This window comes from Hirundo rustica, chromosome 5 (assembly GCF_015227805.2).
Source record: "Hirundo rustica isolate bHirRus1 chromosome 5, bHirRus1.pri.v3, whole genome shotgun sequence".
In the NCBI taxonomy this organism is placed as follows: Eukaryota; Metazoa; Chordata; class Aves; order Passeriformes; family Hirundinidae; genus Hirundo; species Hirundo rustica.
Genome location: NC_053454.1, coordinates 63010775 through 63037508, shown reverse-complemented (window position 1 = coordinate 63037508; position 26734 = coordinate 63010775). Strand labels below are relative to the sequence as shown.

Here is a 26734-nt window from a genome sequence, read left to right as displayed (position 1 = left end):
TCCGTTCAATTCCTTAACTACCGCTTAATACCTAAGTTATACACACCTCATGCACCTAAACAATTGGATGATTCTATCCCCTACTCTTAACAGTAAATTCCAGAATAGGAATTTCCAAGATTTCCCCTAAATACTGTTCAACCTTCCCTCCCCTCAATGCAGGAAGAACACAATCTTTTCTATCCAATTTTTGTTTCAGCACAGAGTAACTAGCTATGCCCAACATAGTGTGTTTCATCATTTCTCAGGGAAACGAGACCCAACATTTGCTGGCTTCTACTTGAGAAAACACAGACAACACCCATAAATAAATCAGGTTTGTAACTCTCAAAAGCTGTTATTTTCATTAGGGTAAGTAAGGCCCAACTGTGGCACTTTCCCCTCAGTGGCAGAGCACAGCCTTGGAAGACGCATTCAGTTTGAGTGTTTTCCCTGTTCAATGTGTAATAACTAATATTGATCAGAGGGGTGACTAAAGCCTCAGCCCTGACACCATGGTGCAGTCTGGAGATCCACACGTATCCTTACACACTCTTTAAACGTTCCTTCTGCCATCTGGCTGATTTCAACGCTGGCTGGGCACCAACAGCAATCGCTGCTCAATTCTGTCTGAGACACAGGAACGACTTGTTTGCTGTGGCAAAGAGGGGACTGAAATAACAGCAACAGTTTGTGCTTGAACTTAGAAGAAAGTTGAAACACAACAAGTATTTCTAGAGATGAGGTGGATCAGACTCCTCAGGAATTTGGCAATACATTTGACGCAGCAACTGCCTCTTCTTGCAAAAGAATTGCAGCATGTTTGTACCTACAGAGACTGCCCAAGAAATCCATCATCTCATCTAAGATCGCTGTGGCAAACCTTTCAGCCCTACTTTTAAAGTGATGAGTTTACCACGTACAGGAAAACAACAAGACAGAAACCACTGTGCCAGGTACGTCCACCAACTTCGAAGAATTCAAATTGCTTTTAAGAATTGACCATTTTCTCTTCCAATTCAAGGCTCCTACAGGAAATCAATCTACACCCACAAAAAACAGCAATATTTTTCATTTCAAATACACATCATGCACCACAGCAAATGCTGACAAGTTCTGTGTACCCCAACAAGCACCCACATTTACGTACACGCACAGTGCTTTGAGACAACCAGCATCCAACTGAACAAAAATGTACTTCCAACAACAGAATTTCTCTATTAAATCCATGTTTATTGCTTAAGTTTTATCACAGTGGAGATTAAATTATGCTTAATCATCCGGTCAGTGCTTTTGTACCTTCTTTAATGCCAAAAAACCCCCACATTCTAAACCAAGTCATTCATACACTCGAAGTCTTCTCACCATCCCACCATTCATCGCCTCTGTGTGCTCCTGTAGTTGCCACGGGCTGTGAGATTGTAAAAAGGTATAGCTAAGAGGCTTATATTTATAACACCATTTTTTCTTCAAGTATTCAGAGAGCAGCACAAGCAGCTGCCCTGCATATTAGAAACACGTCTGCACTGTTATTTATTGCTGTAGGACCGAGGCTCCTGATGGAATGGTGATGAAATATTGCATCACTGTGTATGAAGATGAGCTCAGCATCCCGTCATCACCCCAACTCCTCCCATGTTAGTGAGCGACACAAGGCAAAAACGGGCTTCCCTCCCTCCTTTCTCTTTCAGCCACGGGACCTTCAAACCACAAATAAATAAAGCGTACACTCACAACGCGTGTAGTGCAAATTCCAAGTAAACAGAATGACACGGAAATAAAACTCATAGTTGCCAACTTTGGTTCAGCAGGGCAGCGATGATTCCACGCCCGGCACTCCCGCCCTCGCAGCCCACACCACCGCCAGCGTCCCGTGTCGTGTCGGCGACAATGATTGAAGGAGATTGTTGGAGGCAGGGGGATGTGGGGCCACCTCTGCCCACCAGGCCTCACCCCACACATCCCACCAGCCCCGGGCAGGACAGCCGGACACCGCCCGCGGCGCGGAATTCCTATTGGCAACTATGCGGAACATGGATTGCGTGGCCCAGACTAATAGAAGGTAATGTTTCTGTTTCTCCAGATACAACCATCGAAAGAGAACATCTACAACATTGCGATTCCGAAAGAACTTAATGAGAATTAACAGGAAAGACATTCAACTCTGGGGGCGTGGGGGGAGCGCTGTGTGGGGGTTGTTCCCTTTAAACAAACCCCAAGGAGTGGTTCGAGCCGGCACAGCTCTGGGCCATTACAAAACCTTCTGCACTAAGCACAGGGCTAGGTTCTCTCCTAAAGTTCTTTTTTTTGTTGTTGTTGTTGTTGCTGTCGTTTCACTTATTTTTCTTAATTATGCAAATCTACTTCCCACACAGCCGCATTTGGAACTGAAATAAGACTCCCTAATATTTTCGTGGCATAAATTCTGTATGCAGAGAAAGGCGACAAATAAAATTTTGTCTCGGTTAAAGTTAGGACACACTGTAGACTTGCTCAGAACCCTTTTTCTCCAAAGTACTGGTAGCGAGCAGAAGAGTCATGCAGCTTTATCAGTAAAACAAGTACATATTTTTGCCATTTTTCTTCAGTGCTCATTAGGATTATTTCTTTTTTTATTTTTTATTTTTTTTTTTAACGTCTGTGTTCTCAGTCCACAACTTGCTATTTCTCGCATAAAGACTGGGGGAAGTCATTTGTGTTTTAAACAGCGTTCTTACTCAACAGGTTGAGCCTTCCAAGAAAGGAAACACAGAACTAGCACTAGAGAGTTCTCTGAGCTAAAAGGATGGAGGTATTAAATAATAAAAAAATAAAAGGAGAACACCTCTGCAAATAAAAAGAAACCTCTCCTCATTTGGGAAACACACACTGAGCTTTTAAAAGCTGAAAATTCATAAATACGGTCATTGTATAGAACTTTAGAGCATTAAGGCTTCTAAAAACTTCAGTGCCAAAATAACCTCTCTGCATCAGTATTAAGAATAAAATAGTTTCCATTTTAGGTTGTGCTTGCCTTTTTTCTTTTTTTTTTTAAAGACTTCTCTTAGTTCTGTAGAATTTTGTCACATAATATTACATACTGAAGGGGAGTGTTAGAACTGCTTATTGAGGTTTTAAGTAGTTGTTAGACTAAGTTACAGCGATAAAATTCGATTACTGATCTGATTCATTACTACTTTACATAGGGCCGTTGGCTCATTTCACCTTTTTTTCATGCTTAATGTGGCCGTTTCTTCTATACTTGCCATTGGGGATCCCGTTCTGGTAGTGTCCATTAACAGCGCTATGTTTGTCATTGGACCAGAGATGCTTGCTCTGCTTGCAGATTAATTTTGCCATCCTGGCCAAAACATAGTAAAGTAAGGCAGCACCCACTAGTAGGACCAAGGCAATATCCAGTAAGAAATACTGAAACAGGGAGATGCTGTAAACAGCGGCACGGAGGTGCTGGGCTCCGTTGTGGCGCAGGATGTAATTGATCCAGTACACAGTCCGGTTCACGGGGTGTCCAGGCTGGTCCTTGTGGATCTCCGACAGCCTCTGCGCCCGCTGCCGGTAGCTGGGGGGGAGGAAAGCAAACAAGGAAGAAAGGAAAAGCTGTCATCTCGTGCCATTGTGCAACCGAATTACCAGAGAAATGCAGAACAGCCAGAAAGCTGGGGCTGCTTTTGCAATAAACCATTTCCACTCGGGTCCAGAGTTTCACCCAAAACTTTTGGTTTTTCACCCTGAACAGCTGACCCTGTCAAATTCTTCCTCTCCTGTCTGCAGGGTCAACAGGTTTTTTCACACAGGACTTGCCTTTACACCAAGGATAATTGCACAAGGGGAAGGTGATGCAACTGATGTTATCGAGGCTGCTATCATCATTCCCCCTCTCTGCTGCTGCCCTGCTTGCTTGCTCCTGACAGCAATCTCCTTTCCCAGAAAGGCTCTGCTCTCGTGAAAGCAAGAAGCATCAACAGCATCCCACTCCAAAATTCGGGTTAGCCCAATACTGCCAGCTAACCCCTCTCTATTTTTTATCTGGATGTGAGAGGTATTACGAGCCAGAACAGGAAAATAACACTTTAAATATTAATTTTTTTCTATAATAAAATCACAGAACTTAGAGTCACTCCCCCTGCATACCTCCCCATTTTAGCTACAACCCAAACCATGTACGTCTATCCTGCTCCAGGCCCTGCAGGCAGCACCACAGCCAGACTGCTCATGTGGAGTAATCAAGACAGACATGAAGGGACCGTGGTCTGCAACACCGAGTAAGTCGGGACAGGTTTGTTTCCATAACCTCTGTGCCCTCCACATGGCAACTGCTACAGAGAGGAAGTGAGACAATTGAGTTTTGGTGCTGAGCAACAAGCCCAGCACCCACACAGAAACCTCAGCTGTTGGGTAATCTTGAGAAATGGGACAAACACCCAGACTTGCCTCAACTGTACAAACAAATAACAAAACGCAGGCTTTCTTCAGTGCACAAAGGTTTCGTTTCCATACTCACGCACAAACAATCGCTCATTCCGTACCTGGGGTCGTTAATGACTTTCACCAGGGCTTCGTACAGTTCACTCTCAGTCATGGTCTTCCAGTTGAGCAGTATTCCCATCCCTTTGGCCTGCACACGGGTCATGGTATCGTAATGGTCTCCAAAGAGGGGAATGCCCACCACTGGGACCCCGTGGTACATGGTCTCAAAAATGCTGTTCAAGCCTCCATGACTGAGGAAAGCTTTAATGTTAGAGTGACCTGGAACCACAAGAGGCATGAAGGTTACAGAATGTACTTCTAGCTCCTTTATATTAAGTTATAGAAGCACCTGGGTACGACAAATTTATCACCACGTTTCTGTGGCTGCAACTCAGGCAGGTAAAAATTACTGCAACTTGTTCTGAAGCTCTACCTAAACCCACTCTGCTGGAATTCCTCATGCATTAAATCATTTCCTTAGACACAGAGAGAGAGAGAGTAGCCAAAGCTAAGAAAATTCTCATGTGCAAATGTAAAATCACGTCGTCACATAAAATGATTAATGGAGTAATTAATATGCATTGCCTACTCCTGGGTAGGTGCAAGTGGTGACTCCAGCAGGTTTAGCAGTACACGTGAGCGAGGGGGAGCACGGTTTTGTATGAAATAAACTTTTTTAATGGCAGGACAACTGATGTCACACTCTCCCTGAAGCTCTGCGTGCCTTGCTTGAGGTTAGCAAGATCTGACAATCACAGCAACAGACCCATGTGATGGAAAAAGCTGCCTGCCTCAGAGCAATCCTGTAACCAAAACAAATCTACCTGCTTTAGGAGTCATCTGCCTAATCACTAGGGAAATCCTCCAGCTCACACACACTGATGCTTTATGCACTCATCAGCTCCCATCAGGGCTGTTTAGGGAGCACACAAACATCCAAGGTCTCCCAGAAAGAGTCAAATATTTTGTGGCCTCTCATATCTGCGAGGTGCTCAGGTACCCTTTGACAGGGAAGAAAAAGAAAACATCAAATTTCATTTCCCCCTGAGAACCTGAAGCACCTCAGTTGAACAGAAAGGTTAGCAGCTTGCAACACACGTGCCCAAGTTCTGGTAAAGCTTTCTTGCATTTATAAAGCAGTATTTACAGACCCCTAAAACTTACTCTGATGCTCAGTTTCATGACTCCTTCCTGAACAGTGTTTGAACTTAAGGAAAACACAAAATACATACCAAGGAAAGACAATTTACAGAGGGGTGCTCAATTCTGTCTTAATATTCTTGCTCCATGACTGCCATGACAGAAATCATCCTGGCTTTATAGTAACTGCTAATTCAGTAGAGTATTTTTGAAAGAACAAACTGAACTCAAGTGAGAATTAAGCAATAAATAATGGAAACAGATACTCACCAAGGAGGTCATTTTGTGGCAACCATTCGATCAGCTTGGTATTGTTGCCTAAATTCCTTGGTTTGTTTCCTGAAAACCTAAACCAGGAACATGAAATGGACACAGTTATCAAACCCTCCAAAGTAACTACAGAAGGATAGAGCTGTTCTGTTCATTAGAGAGGACTGGAACTGCAACTTCAGAAAGGATCAGCCACACGTGCCCAGTTAGGCAAGACATACATCTTTGCAACTGGCTTGTACTTCTGTATGTCAAAAAAACCCTAAATTATTTATGCTAAGTTATATAAAAGCAAATTATTATGTTACTGGATGTCTTCCCTAACCAGAAGGGTATAAAAAAAACTACAAAAATCCCTTGATGTGGCATTGTGACAAAAAGACTGCCCAGCAGTACTCACCACTTTTCTGTCCAACACACAAGTCCATGATCTGAGGAACAAAACCAAACCCCAAATCCCCAAAAAACTCCAAGTTACATAAAGATACATAAAGACTTAAATTTAATAGAAGGCTTTAAATGAAATTGTTGGGCTGGCATTTGATATGCTATCCTCAAGAAAACTCCTCCTGATTTATTTACTATAAAACGGGGATGCTTCCTAACGAGACACATTCCAGGGAAAACATAGTAAAAGGACAGAAGAAAAGCAGCAAGGTAAATTTGGATTATTAATTAGAAGCCAAGGAGTGCTGTGGGATTCATAAGAAAACAGTGACTCTACTCCAAACAAAAACTGATGTTTACCTTTACTACCACAGAGTTTGTGCCACAGCCTGAAAAATTTCCCTTTTTCCTATTGGTTAGTGGGATTTGACCCTTGAACTACACACAGCAGCAAGGACATTCCCTAAAAAATTGCGGGGAACAGGCCACCAGGACCGTTAATGCAACTCCAAGAGCATGGCAGGGTTGTGAGACACCCACGTGAGGTGTAAGACACTGAATATCTGAAAAAAAATTGTTCACATGAACTCCACCAAATTGTATCAGTGATGCTTGATGCAAAGCAGAGCTAAGCAGTTTTTGGATTTTCACAGGGAGTTGAGAGCATTACTCAGGATGTTTTTAGAACTGAGAATGCCTCTTACTGAGTCTTACTCCTGAAAATTTCTCTTCCTTCAATTTCTCACAGGCGAACAAGCAAGTGGGAGAATGAATGACAGCTTGTGTTTACACACAAAAGAGGAAAACGGGAAGGAGAAAGAAAATGGAGGCTTTTCATCACCAGGATTCATTTTTGAGCCTTGGGGTAGCTCCTTCATCAAAAACAGTGGCAGCATATCCCAAGTGTTATACTCTTAGTTTGTCTTCACTGTCCCCAATCCTTCCAAGGACATGAACCCGTGCCTTGCTCTGCCACAACAATCACTGCCTCTCCTCATCACTGGGATATTGCAGTATTTTCATGCCACGTGTTTTTCAGGAATGTCACATCGTCTGTGCCACCCAGGCACTCTCAACTCCAGCTTCCACAAGTCCAGCAGGAAACAAGCACGCTCCAAACCTCCCCAAGTTCCTCCAACACTGTCCTTACCTCCAGATAACCCTCTGGGGCAGCCTTCCCAGGGCGTGTGCCAACTTATTGGCGATGTCTTCCGACAGGTACTTCACTCCAGCGCCGAAGGAGACGAGGACAAAGCCGTTCTCGTGAGCGCCGTTCACCCACGCCTGGAGATCCTGCGGAAAACAAAGTTCACACTGAACACTGCAGAGGCAGAGCACAGGAACAGTAAGCAAACGTGGCTCAGAAAGAGCAGTTGTTGGTGCCTTTGTTGCTTCAGAAGCCAAGTTTTACAAATCCCAAACATTCTAGATGTCACTGAGAACAACGGCTCACGATTCAGAATCCAGGGCAGAGGCCACGAAAAGCAAAACCCTTCCGTGTTTGTTTTAGCTTCAGAATTAAACACCGGCGGCTTAAAACAATTTGTCCCTCCTTAACTGAGCAGTTGACACCCATCCACAAGTTAACAGGCTGCATTTGAACTCCGCAAAGCATAAATAGATCCAGCTCATAGTATCAACTTGGAAGCCCTGCACACGAGAAGGCTGAATGAAGCCCAGGACTCAGCTGTGTCATTTCCAGCCCTTAGCAAAGTGAGAGCGCTTCAAAAGCCTTGCTTTGCTTTCATTTATATAAAAAGAATAAACACAACTTGAAAGAAACTTGAGCTTCTAAAGTCGCTGTCAGTTTCTACCGCTCAAGGAATAAAGAAAATGTACCCTTTACTTTTTAAAGCATAGGTTTAAATTCCGGGTTTTTCCTAACACAACCGTTAGCAGTGGAAACAAACAAAAATCCTACCACTGACATATCAGTAGGATGAGGAATATCTTCTGTTTCTCAGGATATGGTTTAATTCTGGTCTCCTCAGGTTTAAGCACAAGCCTGAGCAACACCAGCGCAGCAATAGGAAATGAGTGAAGAGAAAATGAAGAGCCGCGCTCACAAAGTGCCTCTTGTCCTGGTAATAAATAGGAGGGCAGACAGTAATGGAGTAACGCCGTGCTATCGTATCCGAGCACAAAATCCAGCACATTGCACTGCGGCTTGTGCACTGCTCTCTGCTGTAAAGCAAAAAAGATTTCCATTTTCTTTAAAACCCACAGTTCGTCCTTTTTTCATTCATGTGAAGGGAGAGGGAGAAGGCAAAGGAGGGGAAGAGGCTCTGACCTGCCTCGAAGCTGAATCATTTATTAGGGGCTGAACTTCTGACATGAAACTTTCCAAGTGGTTTTGTGATTTATTTAAAGCTCGTCCTTGAATCTTTCTTCAGGACCTAAGGCACACTGCAGATGTCATTATATTATAGTCACTGCAGTGCTTCAACTAGTTACATCTTGAAGTCTTTCCCATCTGCTGTTTAAAGCTAAAGAGAAAAGAACTTTTTGTGGGCTCTAGGACAAACCATTCTGAAAAGCCCAATATTCACAGGCTCTGGTCTTCACAGGGCCATCATCCAGCCAGAGAGGCAGACGCCTGGAGGTTTCCAAAGTGTCTTCTGGATGACAACTCCCTGACAGGGGTGCTCGGGAAGCCACAAACAAGGTATTGGTGCCCAAACACACAAACGTGGCAGATCTTGGGACACAAAGTTCAGGGCAGCCTTGCCTGCAGATACCGTGAGATGGAGCTCAGGATACTGAGGCAACATGGCAGACAACACCAGCATCTCCTGGGCTTCAAGAAAGCCAATTCCAGACTCTTCAGAGACCTGCCTGGAAGAATCCCATGAGACATGGACCTAGAAAGACAGGCTCAGGAGAGCATGCTCCAGCACCACTTCCTCCAAGCTGAAGCATGGCCCAAGCTAATGAGCAGGAAGCCAGCAAAGGTGGCAGGAAGATAAGCAAAGATATAAAAAGAAAGGGGAAAACACCAACCAACACAAAAAAACCCCAAAAACAAAAAACGAACAAAAAAAACCCTCACCACACCCTAAGGAAAAAAATCCACACTTGAGTGAGAAACAGGGACAGGTGGAATATCCAGGAACAGCTTAAGCTTGCATGGAAGGGGTTTGGAAAGCCAAAGCTGAATGGGACCAGGGACCTGTAGTCAAAAAGTTCAAGGTGCTTCCTGCTTTCTTCATTGTAGCCTCTATTGGTTTGGCCTTTGGCAATGCAAGGTCCCTCAGACCAGAGGTGAAGTCTAAATAAACTGGACATAGACTACTTATGCAGGGCCTGAGAGGATGCACCCAGAAACGCCAGGTGTCTGGAAACGGGGGCAGAATGGGTTGAGAAACAGGATAAATAGCAAGTGTCACTTGCATTTTTATAGAAAAAAAATCCATGGAGTGGTCTACTCAGCCTCAATTTGATGCCTGGAAAGTGATGGAGAATAATCCTGGATCATCCTGGCATCAGAAGGTCCTACCTGTGACTACCTCTCCTTGGCCAGACACATGATTTCTGCTGCTGGAGATGAGCCTGTTCTAGCTGAGAACTGGTTCCCAATGCCACTGCTCCTCTGTGCTTCATGAGAAATTCTGGGAGACTTCACAGATTGGATGTACTCACACACTAACAATTGTACTTCATATAGAAGCATAGGGGAGGTATAACTATTTCCCTATAATGGAATGTCTAAAATAGCATTCAAAAAATACCCCTGTATAATAAAAAAGGCTGCTAAGTACTTAGAATTTTATGTAGATGACCAATAATTTTTTAAAAAAGAAACTTTACTACATCACCTGCAGACTTTTGCGTTTTATTGTGGAACAGCAAAGCAACCTGCTCTGTGTTGTTCTGGTGGTTCCATAGCCAAGCCTCTGTAATCCTTCCCCTTGAAGGTAATCCCACTGCTTCAGTGGAACATAACATGGACAAAGGTGAATTTAAAATCTTGACAGGCAAGACAAGATCCTACCGTCAGGCTGAAAGCACGGGATTTGTCCGTCATATTAAACAGGATTACATTAAAAAATCAACTGGAACACAAAAAAAACCCCAGTTTGTATCAACAGAGCCTTAATATCCAGACCAGAGCTGGATGATGCCTGGCCAAAGCAGAAGCAGAGGAACCTGATGTTGTCCTTTGAGCATCTTCTAGAATGCTAAATTAGAATGAATGTAATTAATTCCTCAGGGAACACTCAGTTTCATCGCAGCTTGCTGTACTTTGACATCAACTGAAAGGTTCTTTCCTACCCCAGATTTTATTTATGCTTTACAGGGTGCTGGTTAGCAAGAGGAATTGCTTACCTGCCCCCTGACCCACAGCCCCTTTCCAATCTGCTTCCCCAGAGGGGTGCTGGACATCACTATTGTGCATGGGCTGCAGAAAACCAACTACAGACTCGTCAGGACAAGGGTTCTTCCTGCAAACATCTGTGTCATTCCTGGCCTAAAACAGCCTTCATTCAATGGGATCACTACAAATGTAGGGTGCTGGGTAAAAAATTATGCAATTGAAAACAGGGAACTTACATGACATCCTCTTAGAGCTCGCTGAGTTTGTGACGTGGCGAGTCCATTATCCTCAGGGTCCTTAAACTCCTTATAACTATTTCTGTGACAGCTTTTTAGCACAGAATTTCTAAACAGAAAATCAAGTGAAACTGAATCCAAATGAGTGGCATTCCCAGGCCTTTGTTTTAAGACACATCTGAATGTTCTGGTACAACAAGCTGGGCACAAAGCCTCAGTTTTTTCTTGTATTTTACCTGTCCTTTGGTTAGTATACAAGGTGTAGCTGTGATAGCAGCAGATCACAGAAACAGTAGATAAAGAGCAGGCTGTGCTCTTGACACATCTCTGAAAGGGACAGAATACTTCAGCACCACTTATGACTATGGCTACGTATGTCATTTAATTCTTGCACGTACACTCCTCATGTTCACAACAGAGAAGCTAGGAGCAATGCCCACAGAACCTGAACGCCGGAGAAGCACGCAGTGATGGCACAGAACAATTCTGTCTGCCTACCATTTCAGCAGCCTCCAGTCACCTTTCCACTCCCTAGGGCCGTATCAGCACTAACATCCCCCACAGCAGCCTCGATGAACCACCAAAAAACCCCTTCCGAGACTCCCAAGCCCATCGCCCATGAACTCACCCCTTTCTTCCCCTTAAATCCACTTACACTTTTGACCTCCAGCACATTCTGCCCCGGCGGTCTAATTACTCTCTGTATGAAAAGGCACTGAGTCAGGATGAGTCATTAGAGCTGCCCTCATTAAAAGCAGCATTCCCTGATCGGGCAGCACTTCACCGCCCCTGGTTCGCAGCACAGCGACCTCCTCTTGCCCACTTTAAAGGATTTTCGGGTTCCCTGTAAACTCAGGATGATTTTCTTTTAACATAAGGAAAGGAAATTACCATTTGGGAGGTCTAACCTAATTTGTTACATGATGAGCTGCTTTGAGCCTTCCTCAAACTCTGGCTGGAACTTCAACCGAGCACAGAACAGAGATGTTCATTCAAACTTAAGATACGCAAGATCAGGACATGCACTTCCTTAAACGGCTCTCTTCCAGTGACTAGAAGAGAACACCTAACCTAACCTTCTCCCTCCCTCACCCCCAAATATAAGTAATTTTCAAGTTTTCTTTAAACTGAGGCAAGGGCTTTTCTTTCCAAATCCTAGCACAGCCAAGAGACAACATTGCCTCGTTGAGGCTACACTGCCAACTTGACAAACCTAGCAGTGACTCAGAAACAGGGATCTGGCTTTTCCCTTCCAAAGCAGCAATCAAACCTTCAGGGATTATAACCGCCAAACCTTAGTGAACTTTACAGCAAAACTTCCAAGAGAAATTCTAACAAAGAACCAGAACAGACACTCTCAGAGCTTGTGTACATTATGTCCACTGAAAGTGTAGGCCTAGGAAGTCCAACAGCACATTCCCATCCTGAACTGAACTGTGAACTGCATTTTCCAGCTGAGTTTTGTGTTCCATCCAGTTACAGCTTTATACACATTCATAAGAAAGGATCACCTAAGTATTATAGCTAATTCAAATTTTCACTCAAGTGGTTTAAAAAAAAAATACAAACAAACAATGCAACTATCACCTAATACCTATATTAACTACCATTTTCACAGGTTATTTAAAAAAATAGTAAAGAATGCATACTAAGGTATAAAACACTTAAAGGATCACTACTTAGAAGACTGTGGCCAGCCCTGGCAGGTCTCTGCCTGTTTTCATGTAAGTTCTGTGCAAATGCATGTCCTTTGGGATAAAGAGTACAGGACCCTGTGCTTGCACAGGGAGAAGAAGCACTTATTGATCTGTGCTGTACTATAGGAGCGAGGGGGGGGAGGAATAAAGAAATAAGATCCATCTTTTGAGCAATGTGAGACAGGAATGCTATTGTGCCAGCCCCACTGTGTGGGCTTTGTTCTGCCTGGTTTTCTAATTAGCCATTCTCTGCAGGCCCCGGTGCTGAACACACAGCTGTGAGCAGGGAGTGAGGGCCCAGCTGGCAGTAACCAGTGGTGCCTAATACTGAGCTTTGTTTCAGATAAACAAAGTGCACAAATACAAACATAACCGGGTGTAATATCCGAAGCTTTCCCTGTTCAGCTGCTCCATTCAAATGTGCGATAGCACAAACGCCTGTTCTTTGAATATGGTTGCAAACCATCCTTTCCCCAAGGCAGAGCACAGGCATCCTATGCAACTTCTCCTACAAAATCCTGCTTAGACCAGACAAAACCAGAGCTATTCTAAAATGAGAAGCCATATTAAGCCATCTTTGGAAAGGAGATACTCACTGATAAATTAACAGAAAGGGATAAATACCACTTTTTTTGAGTGACCAAACTTTTCTGCTATCACCTGAATAGTACTTCTCTCATGTGACATATTTAAATTCTGTACTAATACATTTTTATTTCAGATTTTACTAACACAACAGGTGGTCTAAGGTCATACAGGTGCCCTTATACAACCTTTACTATCACACAACTAACACAATCATATCGTATAACCTAAACGTTTTAAAACCCCATAATTCTACAGCAAACTCCAAGAAACTATCACTCCAGGCAAAGTAAGCTGTTTGTATTTATTTGCCATGAATTTTTAAGTCAGTCTAGAACCAAAAATAGGAGGTTTTATTTGCTGGGAGCAGCAAAGGGCACAGAACATCCCAGAGAACACGGAGGGCATGAGGCAGAGGATGGAGTCAGCCTCCCTGACTCCACGCAGCTTCTGCTGGCTCCGCATCGCCTGGCACCTTGGTCACGCTCTGAAGGTTATTTTCCACTGAGTTTTAAAAACTGAGTTTTAAAAACTATGGCCACCAGGCAAAAGCTATTCTCCCATTTTATCAGGACTTGCTCCTTTCCATATGATCCATCTTAATTAAGTTTGTAGTTCAGTTAAGAGAGACATGCAGCTCCCAGTGAGGACAGGATCCTCCCAAGCCCCCACTTCCCTCTGTGTTAACAAGTCAATTCTTCTCTTTCCTGGCCTGTATGAATGAGACCCACCATACAAAAAGTGCATGCAGTTAATATTCACACCATTTTTTTCATATTTTGCAATTCCTACTGGTTCAGAATAACATAACTCCAAAAACAGTACCTTGAGCCCATTAAAGATGCGTACTCAGATTGTGGTATTGGACTAAAACATTAGACATGTTTTCTTTCTGGCTAACAAGAAAGAACCTTGCTACCAGCCAAGAAACAAACTCTGAAGATTTGATCTGCTTCCTGTCAGAACCCCAAGCAGCACTAAGTACAGTCACCTTGTATTAATCTAACAATGCTGTTAAGGTTTTCAATGTTAGACACAGATTCAGCCCTGTTGAAACACAGACAATTTTTTCCTTTCACATTTCTCACTAATTATTTGCTGGTTATATATATCTTCCTTCTCGAAAACACACAGGGTATTAAAAAAAGTCTTTACAATCTTACAAAGCTTTCCAGTGCCTACAATGCTGTATTTCCCTATGCTGAATCTTTACTGCCTTTTCCCATTTAGCATCCAATAAGGACAGAGAGTTTAAGTCCACTTAATTTTAAAGAGGAATAGAATTCACGCTCCAAACTGGAGTCAGGAAATGCAGTCCCCCAAGCCTTTGCTCTCATACCTGAGCCCCTCTAGAGTTGCAGGCATATCCAGTGAAGCTCCAGGGACACGCTCTACCCAGAGCTAGAGGTCAACCAGGAAAGTGCCACGCAAGGACTTCCCTGATGCAAAAATCCATTACTCACCAGACCTCTGGCAAGCACCCTGGGAAAGCAACCTTGCCTTTCAAATGAATGGGAGGAGTGGAAAACGAGGAGCTTGCCCTTCAGGAGAGGTTATTAAAATCACTGCAGAGAGTAGCGTGTGCAGCAGAGAGATCCTCAAACCCAGGGTTCCAATTAAAAACCTTGCTGGCAATGCCCCACAGGCAACATTCTGTTAAAAAAACACCCCAAAGCCCCACCTTCCTAAGCATGAACAGAAAAGTTGATGATTATCAAATGGAAATGCAAACCAAGGTTTTACCAACCCTTTGAATTGCTCCATATGGAGCAAAAAACTCTACAGGAGTTCAGAAGAAAGTGTAAGCATGGAGACTTTTTACTTACTCTGCCTACAGAACATGAAGTCATATTAAATTGCTGATAATACAGTTAAGAAGAAAACTGACAAGAAGCTAAATTTTAAATAAAGATCTCTGTATTACCCATACTGACATACACGCCACGCATAAATCCACATGATAATCTCATATAGGTGGGAAATTTTCTGTCATTGTTCCAGCATGACACCTGCACTCTGTGGATAGCAGGAGATAGAATTCTAACCCGCAGCTTTAAATCCTTTAATCTAATCACCGCAATTTCTTCTCCATTTTCCTCTTCAGATAAAATAGCTTTTCTTTCTTCTGGGGTTTGCCTCCTCCAAGGTAAACAGATCCATAAACACGCAAAGCGTATGTATATACACATACACAACACCCATATATTTTTATATTACATTTATATAAACAAGCCATCAGTCACCACCATTTCTTTGAAAAGCCTAAGATCAGCTGGCTTCTATGCCAGTGTAAGACACACATCCTTCACACAGACTCCCCTTGGTCAGGGTGAGCAGCCGAACACACTCTCCGCAGAATTCCCCCGGTGAACAGCCCAGGAAGGCTCAGGGAGGTGTCTCCTCACAAAGCCCTTGCTGGAGGCACCTCATCCCCCAAAGCAAGGTATTAGCCATAAACAAATTATCCACTTCACCTTTAAGCAACATCTGTAAGAAAAGCTATCTTGATTAAAGATTTTTTTTTCCTCGAGTCAGTAATATTAATAATTAGGCTTGCTACTCATAAATGTCAAGTTTTGAGCATAATGCAACTTCCCAAATTATAGGAATATGGTACCCAAACTCAAGGATGTTCCGAATACCCCAGGAAAAAAGAATGCCCTTTGAAACAAATTCCTATCTTCTGTTTTATATGTTATAAATGGGAGAAATATGGGAAAAACACTGGCTCATTATTTGTCCTCTGTGGAGGTCATTCCTCAAAATATGGAAGAGACACTCAGTTAAGCCACTCTTATGTTACCAAACTGAATAAACTTTGTTAGCTTGTGGGTTCCAATATGAACATGATAAGTTAGAAAACTTAAAACCACAAAGCCTGTTTACATTAGCAGCTTATTAAAGAGTTGGGGTTTGGTTTTTCCCCCCCCCCCATGAATAAAAACAACCAAATAACGTCTCTCGCTTGCAGTTTTCATCATCTGACCCATCCGACGTCTAAGGTCTGGAACGTCCATTTTCCATTCCCAATACAAGCAACTGCTTGAACTCAACAAATAACCACCCCAGACTGTAATCCATGAACCAACTAAACTCGCTTTTTAATGAACAGCACAGGCTCCTTTGTCAGCTCATGAGATGCCAGCTTTACGTCTGGCATGTGCACCTGGAGGACCTGCCTTCCTCCCGAGTTTAACTGGAGTTACTTCACCAAGCTCCCAAGTCAGCCCTGTGTCCTTTTCCCTGTGTCTTGTGCTAAACAGACAGATGCTGAGTCACATTTCTTCCCAAATTTAAAATGCAGCAGTACAGCAGAACAGTCGTGGTTCACCAGCCCTGTCCTACTGGAGAAGCAGAGACTGAGACAGTTCTAGGACTGTGGGTACCTGGAGAGCTCACACAATGCTTCCCTGTGAATCAAAACATCAAATTCTGGAGGGAAAGAAGCTTTATCTAAAATATATTTCAGAGCCAAAATACACGATCATACAGTTCAGTACAGAATTTACAGTGCTGCACCGTCTCCATCATCCTCAAAAGACTTTTTGCCTCCCCAGCTGACAATCATATGCGTTTTAGAACAGCTCTAGAGTTGCTTCACAACACCAGAAATTTACTGCCCAAACAGCTCTGTGAGAAGCACTCCCCAGACTTTAAAAATAATACTAAAACGATGTTGCTACACCATGCACAAAAATCTACTGCTACAGTCTGCAAGGGCTCAGAGAGGTATCCTTGAATCTGAATGAAGGAAAAAAGCCAGGTTTAAGGAATAAAACACCTCTTGATTCTTCCATCTCTTTTTGAAGACAATTATCTGTATCAGCTAACACACCTAGTAAACATGCAACTGTCAGCAAGGCTCACAGAGGAAAAAAGAAAACTAAAAACAAAGCAAACAAAAAAACCCCACCCCTAAATACTTTTTAGTGAAGATATTTCAAAGTCACCAATTTGCTGCATAGACTTTGATCTGTCTGGTAATAAAGAGCGCAGACAAGATGTCCATGGAGGAGTGAGGAAGTTCCTGGAATTATCTGCTGACAGCTGTGGCTGTAAGGACAACTTATTACTCCAACATGAGAACACCCTCCTCTGCAGCATAAATTTGGTTTGCTCATGGACTGAGTGTTTCCCAAGGCAGCTGCTTGTAGCACCCCTCAGCTTCTTGCCCTGATCAGGCTGATTAATGCCTAGTACACATCAACCCGGTCACAAGGTATGAACGCTAGAGCAGAGGTTTCCCCATTGCTGCTTAAAAAGCTGCCCCTTTAAAAAGCCAGCTTCATTCAGATCCCTCTGGAGAAACGTAGTGAGGAAAAGGCAGAGGAGCCTGTGATTTTCCTAATGGCCAGGGAACACCATGCCCTCAATAGTTTAAGTCACTGATGACTTTAAGGACTTGATAGCCAGTCTGTCTCTAGCTTTTCATCTTTCAATGCTAATTTTGTTACCACTGTCCTCTATATAATTCAGCATACAGTTTTATGAGTTATGTACGCAAATCCTGGACTCTGCACCCATCACTCATAAGTGAATAAAATTCCACGTGCACGTGAGCTAAGTCGCCTTAAACACCTCCTTGCCCTTCACTGAGCAGCACAGCGCACTTCGTACAAGAAGCACTGTCCAAACCCAGTTTAACCAGTGAAAATGTCACGCTGGCTCTCAGAGGAGACAACCACAATCCCCCACACAGAGCTTTGCAAAACCACTCCCAGCCCTCCCACCACGGCAGAGCAGAGCGACAGGGTGTGCTCGGTTCCATCCACCCGCAGCAGCGATGGGAAGGGGGCACGTGCCATCCCAGGCACTTCAGCCAGCGCCTGGCACAGGTAAGGCTGACCCTGCCGTGCCAGGGAGGGAGCCGCAAGGCACCGCAGGGAGCCGGGCAGAGCCGTGACCTCCAAAGCAGCCGCTGCTCTCTCCCCGCCGGCTCCCCCTCCTTGGCGCGCCGATCACTGCGACTTCCCGAGGGACACTGCGCCAAGCGCAGACCGACACCGGGGCACTGCCCGGGAGGGAGAGCAGGGAGGGGAACGGAGCCTTCCCGAGGCATCTGGGCGAGCTGCAAGCCAAAGACGCGCTCGCAGTTTGTGTGCCACAGCCGGGGGCCGCAGCGTAATTGCTACAGAGCTCAGCAGCGGCCAAAAAATCACGCTTGACACAAGCTAAGAGCAGGATCAGCAGGGAGGATGCGCCCCAGGATCGAGATATTAATGCAGATGGGATTGCAAAGCTGGGTCAGGTTATATATATATTATAAATAAAACATATAATATTAACACAGATGACCAGCAAAGCTGGGTCAGGTTTATTTCCCCTCACACACACACACACCTACGTGACACAAATACTCAGCAGCCACTGCTATGTGCTACCTTTAAAGCTGTGCTTTTCTTATTCTTCTTTCAAGAAGTTCAAGGAACAGGTGCAGGATGTGAAGAGCCACAAAACAGAGCTATCCCATTCCCTGGAACAAAATAATGGCCACCCTGTAACACCTTAAAAGATCTTGACCTTTACCTCCTCATTCTCTGCCTTACTGTCACTACATGCCTCTTATATTTAAGATGCTGCTTATGAACAAAAAGCTAAAACTTTTAACTTATGTGTAGGCACTGTTATAGTTAAACAAACCACTTGGTTATTTTTGGTGAGGTGGAAGGAAAAAGGAAATAACTGTTGACAACACAGTGCCACTACTGAGGTGCCCAGGCAGTCTGAGCAGGTATTTTTGACTTGAAAGAACACCCCTAGTTTTCCCAACACTTCTCCAGCAGACAAAGCGGACTAGGCTACTTATAAGCAGTTTGGGTGAATTCAAGAGACCCAAAAGACTTGTAGCAACAGCTTTAGTGGGCGAAATTTTAGCTACTGTGCCCAGCTACATGCTCCCCTTTTCTAACCATCATCCATGGATGAGAAAACTACTTGAGAGAGCTGCTGAAGCATCACCAATTCCAGCCCAGCACAGAAACATAAACTAGCTCTGGCTCACCTTAATGTACCAAACTAGAAGCTGCAGGAAATAAATTAGCCAAGGCTGCTGCCTCGGAGATGCAGCAGCAAGAGCAGGGAACAGCCGCAGCACTCGCTGTCTGCAGTCACAGTTTTCATCTGCCAGGACAGAGGGACAGTTACGAATTTCATCCAGTTGTTCAGCAAACACAAACTGATTGCCCAATAATTGACCTACAATAGACACCACAGGGAAATGCTTAACAGCTTAGGCATGGACAAATTACAGGATAAAAGAGGAATGTGCTCACTTGGTCCTTCTCTCACGTTCAATGAAAACTCATGTTTTGAACACTAAGAACAAATTGCCTGGTAAAACTGGAAGTAAGGTAAATAATGTCTCAGCTCACAAATAATTATAGGTAGTTTCTTTCCCCACTGTGACAAATATTTACCACCACCTACTTGACCTACAGGTCTGTTTCAAGGTCACTCACTCCTGTTACACTGAGCATCAAAAGACACAAACCAGAAAACGTTAACCTATTGCCCAAACTGATTACACAAATACGTTTTTTCTCTTACAGAAAAAAAAAAAACAGTCTGGAAAATGAAGAAAAAACTCAATCCAGCCAGCAAAGTTTTCCTGGACGGAAGATACGGATGAACTTTTTAGACAACACAAGGGTACCTTCAGTCTGCTTTCTCAGGATACCTGACCCTTCCTTAACACTAACACATTGATGCTTACGCAGAAAGAACCAGTCAGAAGCAGCACAGCTATGGTCATCTCTGATGACACACTGGAGAACAGAAAATAGCACTTTTCACACAAAAAGCAAAGGCTGAAGGAGCCATTTTAAGAAGCAAATTGTTGAGCGCTGCAGGTCTACCTAGCCCTTTTTATCATCCATTAAAAATCACCTATAACTCAAGATACACATAAAGAGAAGTGTAAATTACATGATTTTCTATGGGATTGTTACGCCTGTCACTCAGCACTGTGTTGCTCAACAGAGGCATTCTTAGGTATAACATACCAAAGATCACTGAACTAATCAAACTTAATAACTAATCTGTGCAGCCAGGATTTCTGGAGTCAGTCCAGTCACTATCACTGTTTCAGTCTGAAGTTCAGCACCTGATGTCCTGCACGTGCACAGTAAAAACTCGTACCTGAGTGCAGCCATAGCACCATTTATGTCAACTCTTATCTCCATATCCCACTCGGTACAGTCTTTTCATGCTTATCTACACGTAGCCTTATAGTCACTATCAAACCTAAGGGAGGCATAAAAACAAATACCATAAAGAGAGCCATACCATGAAATTACCTAGTATAACCTACCAGCAGGGCTTCTTTAAGCATAAACAGTATTCATCCATTCTCCCTCATGCTCGTTTTAAACTACGTTTGGTTAAAAGCTCCTGATGTGATTTCCAAGACAAAGCTCACTGTCCTTCACTTCCAGTGCAGCTTTAGGACCTCACTCAATAGCAAAATACTTCCTGCATCCAAAAAAGATTAATTTTGTCGGATTTGTGACCAACACTTCCCCTCACCGCCACATGAAGCGACTTCCAGGGAATACTTCACCACCCAACAAGAGAACAGGTCCCATCTGAAAATAACTGCTTAAAAGCGGCCACTCATCACATGAGGTCAAGCAGAAACCACAGAAATTACTGTAAAACTCAGCAAACCTTACTTCTGGCAGAGGGCTGGCCGGCTTTGTTAGGATTCCTCCCACATAAACAACGTTGGGTAGCGTAGGTCTCGGAAACTCCAGCGCTACGTCAGTACACAGCATCCACAGGCTGGATCCATGGACCAAGTCATACATGGACCGTTCTGGAAGAACCTTGTGTTTCTGCATTATCCTTTCATATTTTGGCAGAACCAAAAAACTGACTCCAAACCTTGAAATAATATAAACAACAGTATTTTTAATCCTCTCGAATAGGTTCATGTGATCTGTGAGCAGCGAGTTAAATTCTGGAACGTAGGACAGGGGAGCTGGAGCGCCCACTTCTGCTGGATACCAGAGGCCAGTGGAAAACACGGCATATTTAACCCCTAAAAGATGGGCTATAACAAAACCACACATCTCGTTGGGATCTACCAGGAGCAGGTCAAATTTTTCCTGTTTGAGGGCACGCAAGAGGTTTCGGTTGCCAACGATCATGTCGCAGTTCTTGGAATAGTGGTCCAGGATATCGAACAGTTCGAGGGCAGTCAGTCTCCCCGAGAAGATGCTCCTCATCTTGGACTGGAGGAAATCATCCGAGGTGCTGCTGTTAAAGATCCCTGGGTAGCGCTGAAGTCTGTAGTGATTAGATGGAGGAATCTCTCTGCCCTCAGAGAGGAGAAACACTGTCTGGTGACCTTGGTCATGCAAGGCTGAGGCCAGAGTCTTGAAAATATAAAGATGGCTTTCAAACATAATTGGCGGCACAACAACAATTTTGGCAGCCCTCGCTATCCCGACAGCACTCCACAGGAGAACGAAGGCTGGAGCGTACGGCTTCATAGCTGAAAGGAGAAATAAGAGCGTTACATCACAGACAACAGGACTACAGCTCGCAGTTTAAGCGCAACACCCTCTCACTTGCACGGTTATGAGCACTTCCACTGCAGGGTCTTGTCTGACAGTTACCCACAGGCTTCAAGCTGCCCTCCTTCAAGCTGCAACCCTCTACTCTGATTTTAGCCTAACATTTTCTGGGGCTTTGCTTTCATATAAGCTAACAGGATAGTGAAGATAGCGGGCTTTTTTCCTCCCAAAGGGACATGTAAATTCACGCCATGTTTTTCTTTAGTATCACTGCTGATCAGACACATAGGGGTGAAAAGGCAAAAAATCATGCAGGAAGATGCTACCGGTGACTAAGAACCAACTCTGAGCTTCCAAAAATGACATTCTGCTTACAAGAACTAGTGTAATAACAGGAATTAGTACCACACACATGAACACTGCAACTTCCACTGAAGCACTTTACCAGGTACTTGATTCTAAACCTACTTAAATCAGCACTTAAACACCCACTTGAACACCAGCTCTATCTAGGCTGAAAAACCCCACTGTGATCCTAAATGCATAGTTCCTGACAGCAGCACACTGCTGGGGAAAGGGAAAATACTTTGTACACATAGTTGGGTGATTTAAAATTCTGTATGCAGCAGAGGAAAGCAAAGTGCTGTAGAAGCACACAGAGGACATGTCAGAAACTCCTCCAGTCACCATCACCCTCCTAGGACAGAGAAACAAGTACAAGCCAAACCAAACAATCTGCTCTTTCCTCGTGCCAAACCAATCCACGTGCAAGCCTGAGTCTGTTGCAGTGTCCTTTATAAATAAGAACAACAGATAACACCGCCACTCAGCCCTTGTTATCTCCCTACGGTATAGTCATATAACCCTCCTACAACAGATTGCTCAGGCCTTTTTCTTAGTTAATGTTACATGGGTTACCAGCTAACAAATAAGAGCACCTCATAGTCTATATAGCTACTTATAAATTATTATATTCCTATATGCTTATTATGGAAAACGTTTAAGGGTTTTTTTGAGTTATGTTACACTATAGTCAGTTTTCTGAAGGATGTCCCTTTCATGTAGTTGTAGAAAGCAGTTACGTCTCCCCTGAGCTTCTTTCTCTCCAGGCTAAACATCCTCAGCTCCCTCAGTTACTCCTCACAAGAAGACTTATTCTCCAGATCCTCCACTAGCTTCACTGCCCTTGTCAGGATGTGCTCCAGCCCCTCCATACTGTTCACGAGCCGAGAGGCCCAGGACCGGACACAGCATTCGAGGTGTGGTCTGAAGGCGCCAAGTACAGAGGGAGGATCGCTGTCCTGGCCCATGCTCAGTCATCCTGAACAAGACCCTGCTAGAGGGTAACACTCTTTAGCCAAGAGAGGTGTTAAAAAGTAAGTACATATGGTTCGCCAATGAAACATCCAAGAAAAATGATTACTCAAACTCAAAAAAATCTCATTATTGATTCCATCTCCCCATGCTAGAAGCATTCCCACGGTATTGAGTTACTGCTCCTGTCAACAAGAGCGATATTACAAAACGATGAATGGAGGTACAGGACTGGGAAACTCAAGTTGTGTTTCTATCAGCAGCAGAAATCAAAGGTTACAGGAACCTAAGGGCTCGTCGTGATCCAACACATTGCCACAGGCCGGCTCTACTTCCATCTCCTGATCTGAGGCCTAGAGCACAGCACAGAAGAGACAATCCTTAGCCCTAAGGCATATTTTCCATGGCTGGGGTGACACACATGCCACCAAAAGCCATGGGAACTACAGCTATCCTTCCCTAGGATGTTGACAGTTTCCCCACTGCTTCCTCTCCCCACACTTACCTGGCAGCCAAGTTTTAAACGGGAATCACATTGGCCGTTTTACTCCTTTGTAAAGGTATTCTGGATACTAACATGAAAACCTGGCAATGTAACTAAAACCATTTACCAAACCTTATTTTTTTATCCTCTTGCAGTGTATCAGTGTCAAGAGATGACACAACACACTTCCTTGGCAGCCTGTACCTTGTGGTATCTTCAGAACTGGTAAAACAATAATCACTTCTCAAAAACCTATTGCACAACTCCCCTTTTCAACATAAGCACCTTCCACGGGAGCTGGAAAATATATGTACAGGACCTGCCAAGCCATATAGATATTAAACACATGATGCTATTAGAGAAATGCCAATTAAGTGACATTTTTACTGGGAAAAATTGCATTGACCTTCTATTGAACTTCTGGCAGGAACCTGCAGCCTCATCATTTCAGACAGAAGCAGGGAGCTCAGGTCTGAATTCAGCAAGAACAAGGGCAATAGGTAGCAGCATTCTGTAAGCCAATTAATCGCGGGCCTAACTCCCATTTGGCAGACCGGGACCGGGGAATAGGCGGGTGCCCGGTGCCATCAGCATCAACACACAACCACCCAAGCTCAGCCCCAGGCTGTCTCCCAGACACTCCACCAACACCAAGTGCCCTCAGCAATGAGCTCCCCCAGCACAGCAGGTTATTCCCACCGGGACAGACATTCCAGTGGGAACGTCTGATTCAGCCCGTCCCCCAAAGCAGCAAGCAGCACCCAGGCACAGAAGGATTTACAAGGGTCAGGACAACGCCAAGGTGGTGCACAGCCAGAAGCCAGCTAATCACAACTAGAGCTCAGGGATTCTTCCTACCAACTCCCAGCCACGAGCTCCCCAAACAAATCACTTGCCAAAATAAATAAAAAGGATCAACGTCCAATGCAATTGCCTTCAGTTTCTGTACACCAGGAGTACAAAAAAGAATTGCCAGGTGTCCTGGCAGAAAAGAGGGAAGAAAGGCCCAGAGACAGAACAATACATTTCTCCAGGAGGGTTAACAATATTAAACCATTTTGTACCTCTATCTTAAGTTCTTCTTAGGATTTGCCTCCATTAAACATGACTGTTTCGGCATCTGAGCTGGCATGCAACATCCTTTTATCACAGAGAGCGAAAAGGAAAATCCAAATTTTCTAACATTTAAAAAAAAACCCCAAAACGTAACACAATCCCCAACCAAACACCACCCACAAAATGGTCACTGAATTGAAGCCATTCCTTTCAGCCAAAAAGCCCTAAAAACAAGGATATGGAGAAGAACCAGACACAGAGTGGCCTTATAGTAGTGAAACCAACTGCTGATTATAAAGGGTTCTCCTATTGGAGCAGAGCAAGAAAAAGTTAAAGACATACCAAGAAGTTAAACATTAACTTTATGAGTAGCCGCTGGAGTAGGTTTAATGATCTGTACGCAGGGGTTTTCAAATGAAAGAGGAAGCATGAGTTTAAAAGGGTTACAGAAAATCAAGCGCACTCCTGACAGTCAGACTGTTGGAGAGGCTTTCAGCTGACCAAAGCACTCCTAAATCATGATTTATTTGTTTTAAGGAAGTATTTTTCCATTCACCCAGAAGGACCAAGCAGGACCTACAAGAAGAAGTGTGACTACACAAGAAATAATGACTTTCAAAAGGAGAAAATCAGAGGGAAGATCTTCTCCCCCTTCTTCACAAAGCTCTGATACTTGAAGGTTGGACAATGTGGAAATGAACTGAATGACACTGAAATAAGTGTAGTGCTAGTTGACTTACAGAATAATAATTTAAACATTAAGACTTAATGTCATTTATATAAACATCAATCTTAAATTATTTTAGATAAATTCCAATTAATAATTGGTGTAACAGTCAATTACAGTCCTGGAACATGTACCCAAGATTACATTTAGATCTGCTGCCAATCTTTAATAATTTGCTAATCACTGCTAATAGAGCTTTTTGGCATGTTTGAGGGGTTTTTTTCTGCTTTACACCCCTGGCTGCCTACCCTTGCCTATTTTCAAGCCAGCAATACCACTGTCCACAGTTTCCTCCATCATAGCGAGGATCCAGAAGCAGAAGAGCTTCTCACTCATCTGCATCCAGCACAGCCTGAATGCAAATTGCTCCCACATTTATCACTACTCAAAAGATTAAAGGGCTCTTAGACATTTATACATAAGGATATAGAGTCACTTATTCACTAACCAAGAACACTCCTGACTTCAAAAGCAGCAATGGAAGTTTTACAGAGCTTGAGTTCAGCGATGCAATTTGCCTTTTTAAGTTCCTCCCCTCCGTTCAGCCTTTCTTTAGATTTGCTAAGGTCTGTTGAATTTACATGGGCAGCTTGAGCGGGACCTCTGTCGGGAAAGGTGCCCTTCATCCCAAACAGCAGCGCTCCTCTGACAGCAAAGGAGCAATCTCTGAGCTGCTGATCACTCTCACCTTACTCAAAAGGGCTCAAATTACTCATTACCATTGCACAGAGACAGCACAGGTTAAAGGAACAGGCTGCCACCTCTGCAAGCCCAAATCTGGAAGCTAATTAGCAATGAAATTACCATGCCCAAATGGAAAGCTAATGTGTGCCTCCCAAGAATATTATTATTTTTAAAAAGGAAAAATCTGATATTTTTATGTATTTTAGCAAACCGTGCGTACTACAAATTGCCAGTTGTGGTGTTCACATCCAGATTTATTCCTTCATCTTGCTCTCAGTATTGCCCCCTTACTTTATTACACCTCGTTACACAAAACTCAGTATTTTAGGAGGAAGAACACAAATTCCGCTCTAGGAGCTGTAAACTCTTCAAAACTTACTATCAGTGTCTGAACCAACTGGAACAAAAGGCAGAAACACAATTTATTTTTTTTCTTTTTGAAGAAAGATGTATTTAATCAGCAACTAAACTTACATTAAAAGACGCACATCTGATGCAGTTTCCACATAGGAAACTTGACCAATTTTCAGTTACATACAGCAACCACCCATAGCAGGCTCCAGAGCCAGTTGCTTTTCTCCCACTAAGGCATATTTCACCTCAGCTGCCCCACCTGAGGTCAAAAACTGGAACCGTGAGCAGGGCAGTGTCACCTCGGGAGCCAATCCCACCCTGCCATGCCCAACTGCAGCCTTCAGCACAGATCAACATAAGCACGGTGCTTTTTCCTCATAATATCAGAGGTACTGTAGCTGTAGGAAGAGACGTGGTTGAAAGCATAGCAAGAGAAATGCTGAGGGAAGCTGAAGAAAAACTGGTCATGGAGAGCACTACAAACTGCCTCTGGGAAAAACAAACAAACAAACAAACAACATAC

General features: G+C 43.7%; 1 protein-coding gene across 2 annotated transcripts in view; it reads right to left on the bottom strand.

The window, feature by feature from the left end:
* Positions 1–1191: 1191 nt before the first annotated feature.
* Positions 1192–26734, bottom strand: part of UGT8 (UDP glycosyltransferase 8) — a 36102-nt gene continuing 10559 nt past the window's right edge. For both annotated transcript variants that reach the window (XM_040064435.1, XM_040064436.2), the window contains exons 2-6: positions 20747–21570; positions 7394–7536; positions 5857–5933; positions 4506–4725; positions 1192–3538 (exon numbers count right to left, since the gene is read on the bottom strand). In XM_040064435.1, the coding sequence (XP_039920369.1) occupies positions 3175–3538; positions 4506–4725; positions 5857–5933; positions 7394–7536; positions 20747–21568 (1626 nt within the window). In that variant the 5' untranslated portion in view covers positions 21569–21570 and the 3' untranslated portion in view covers positions 1192–3174. The remainder of the gene's footprint in view (positions 3539–4505; positions 4726–5856; positions 5934–7393; positions 7537–20746; positions 21571–26734) is intronic.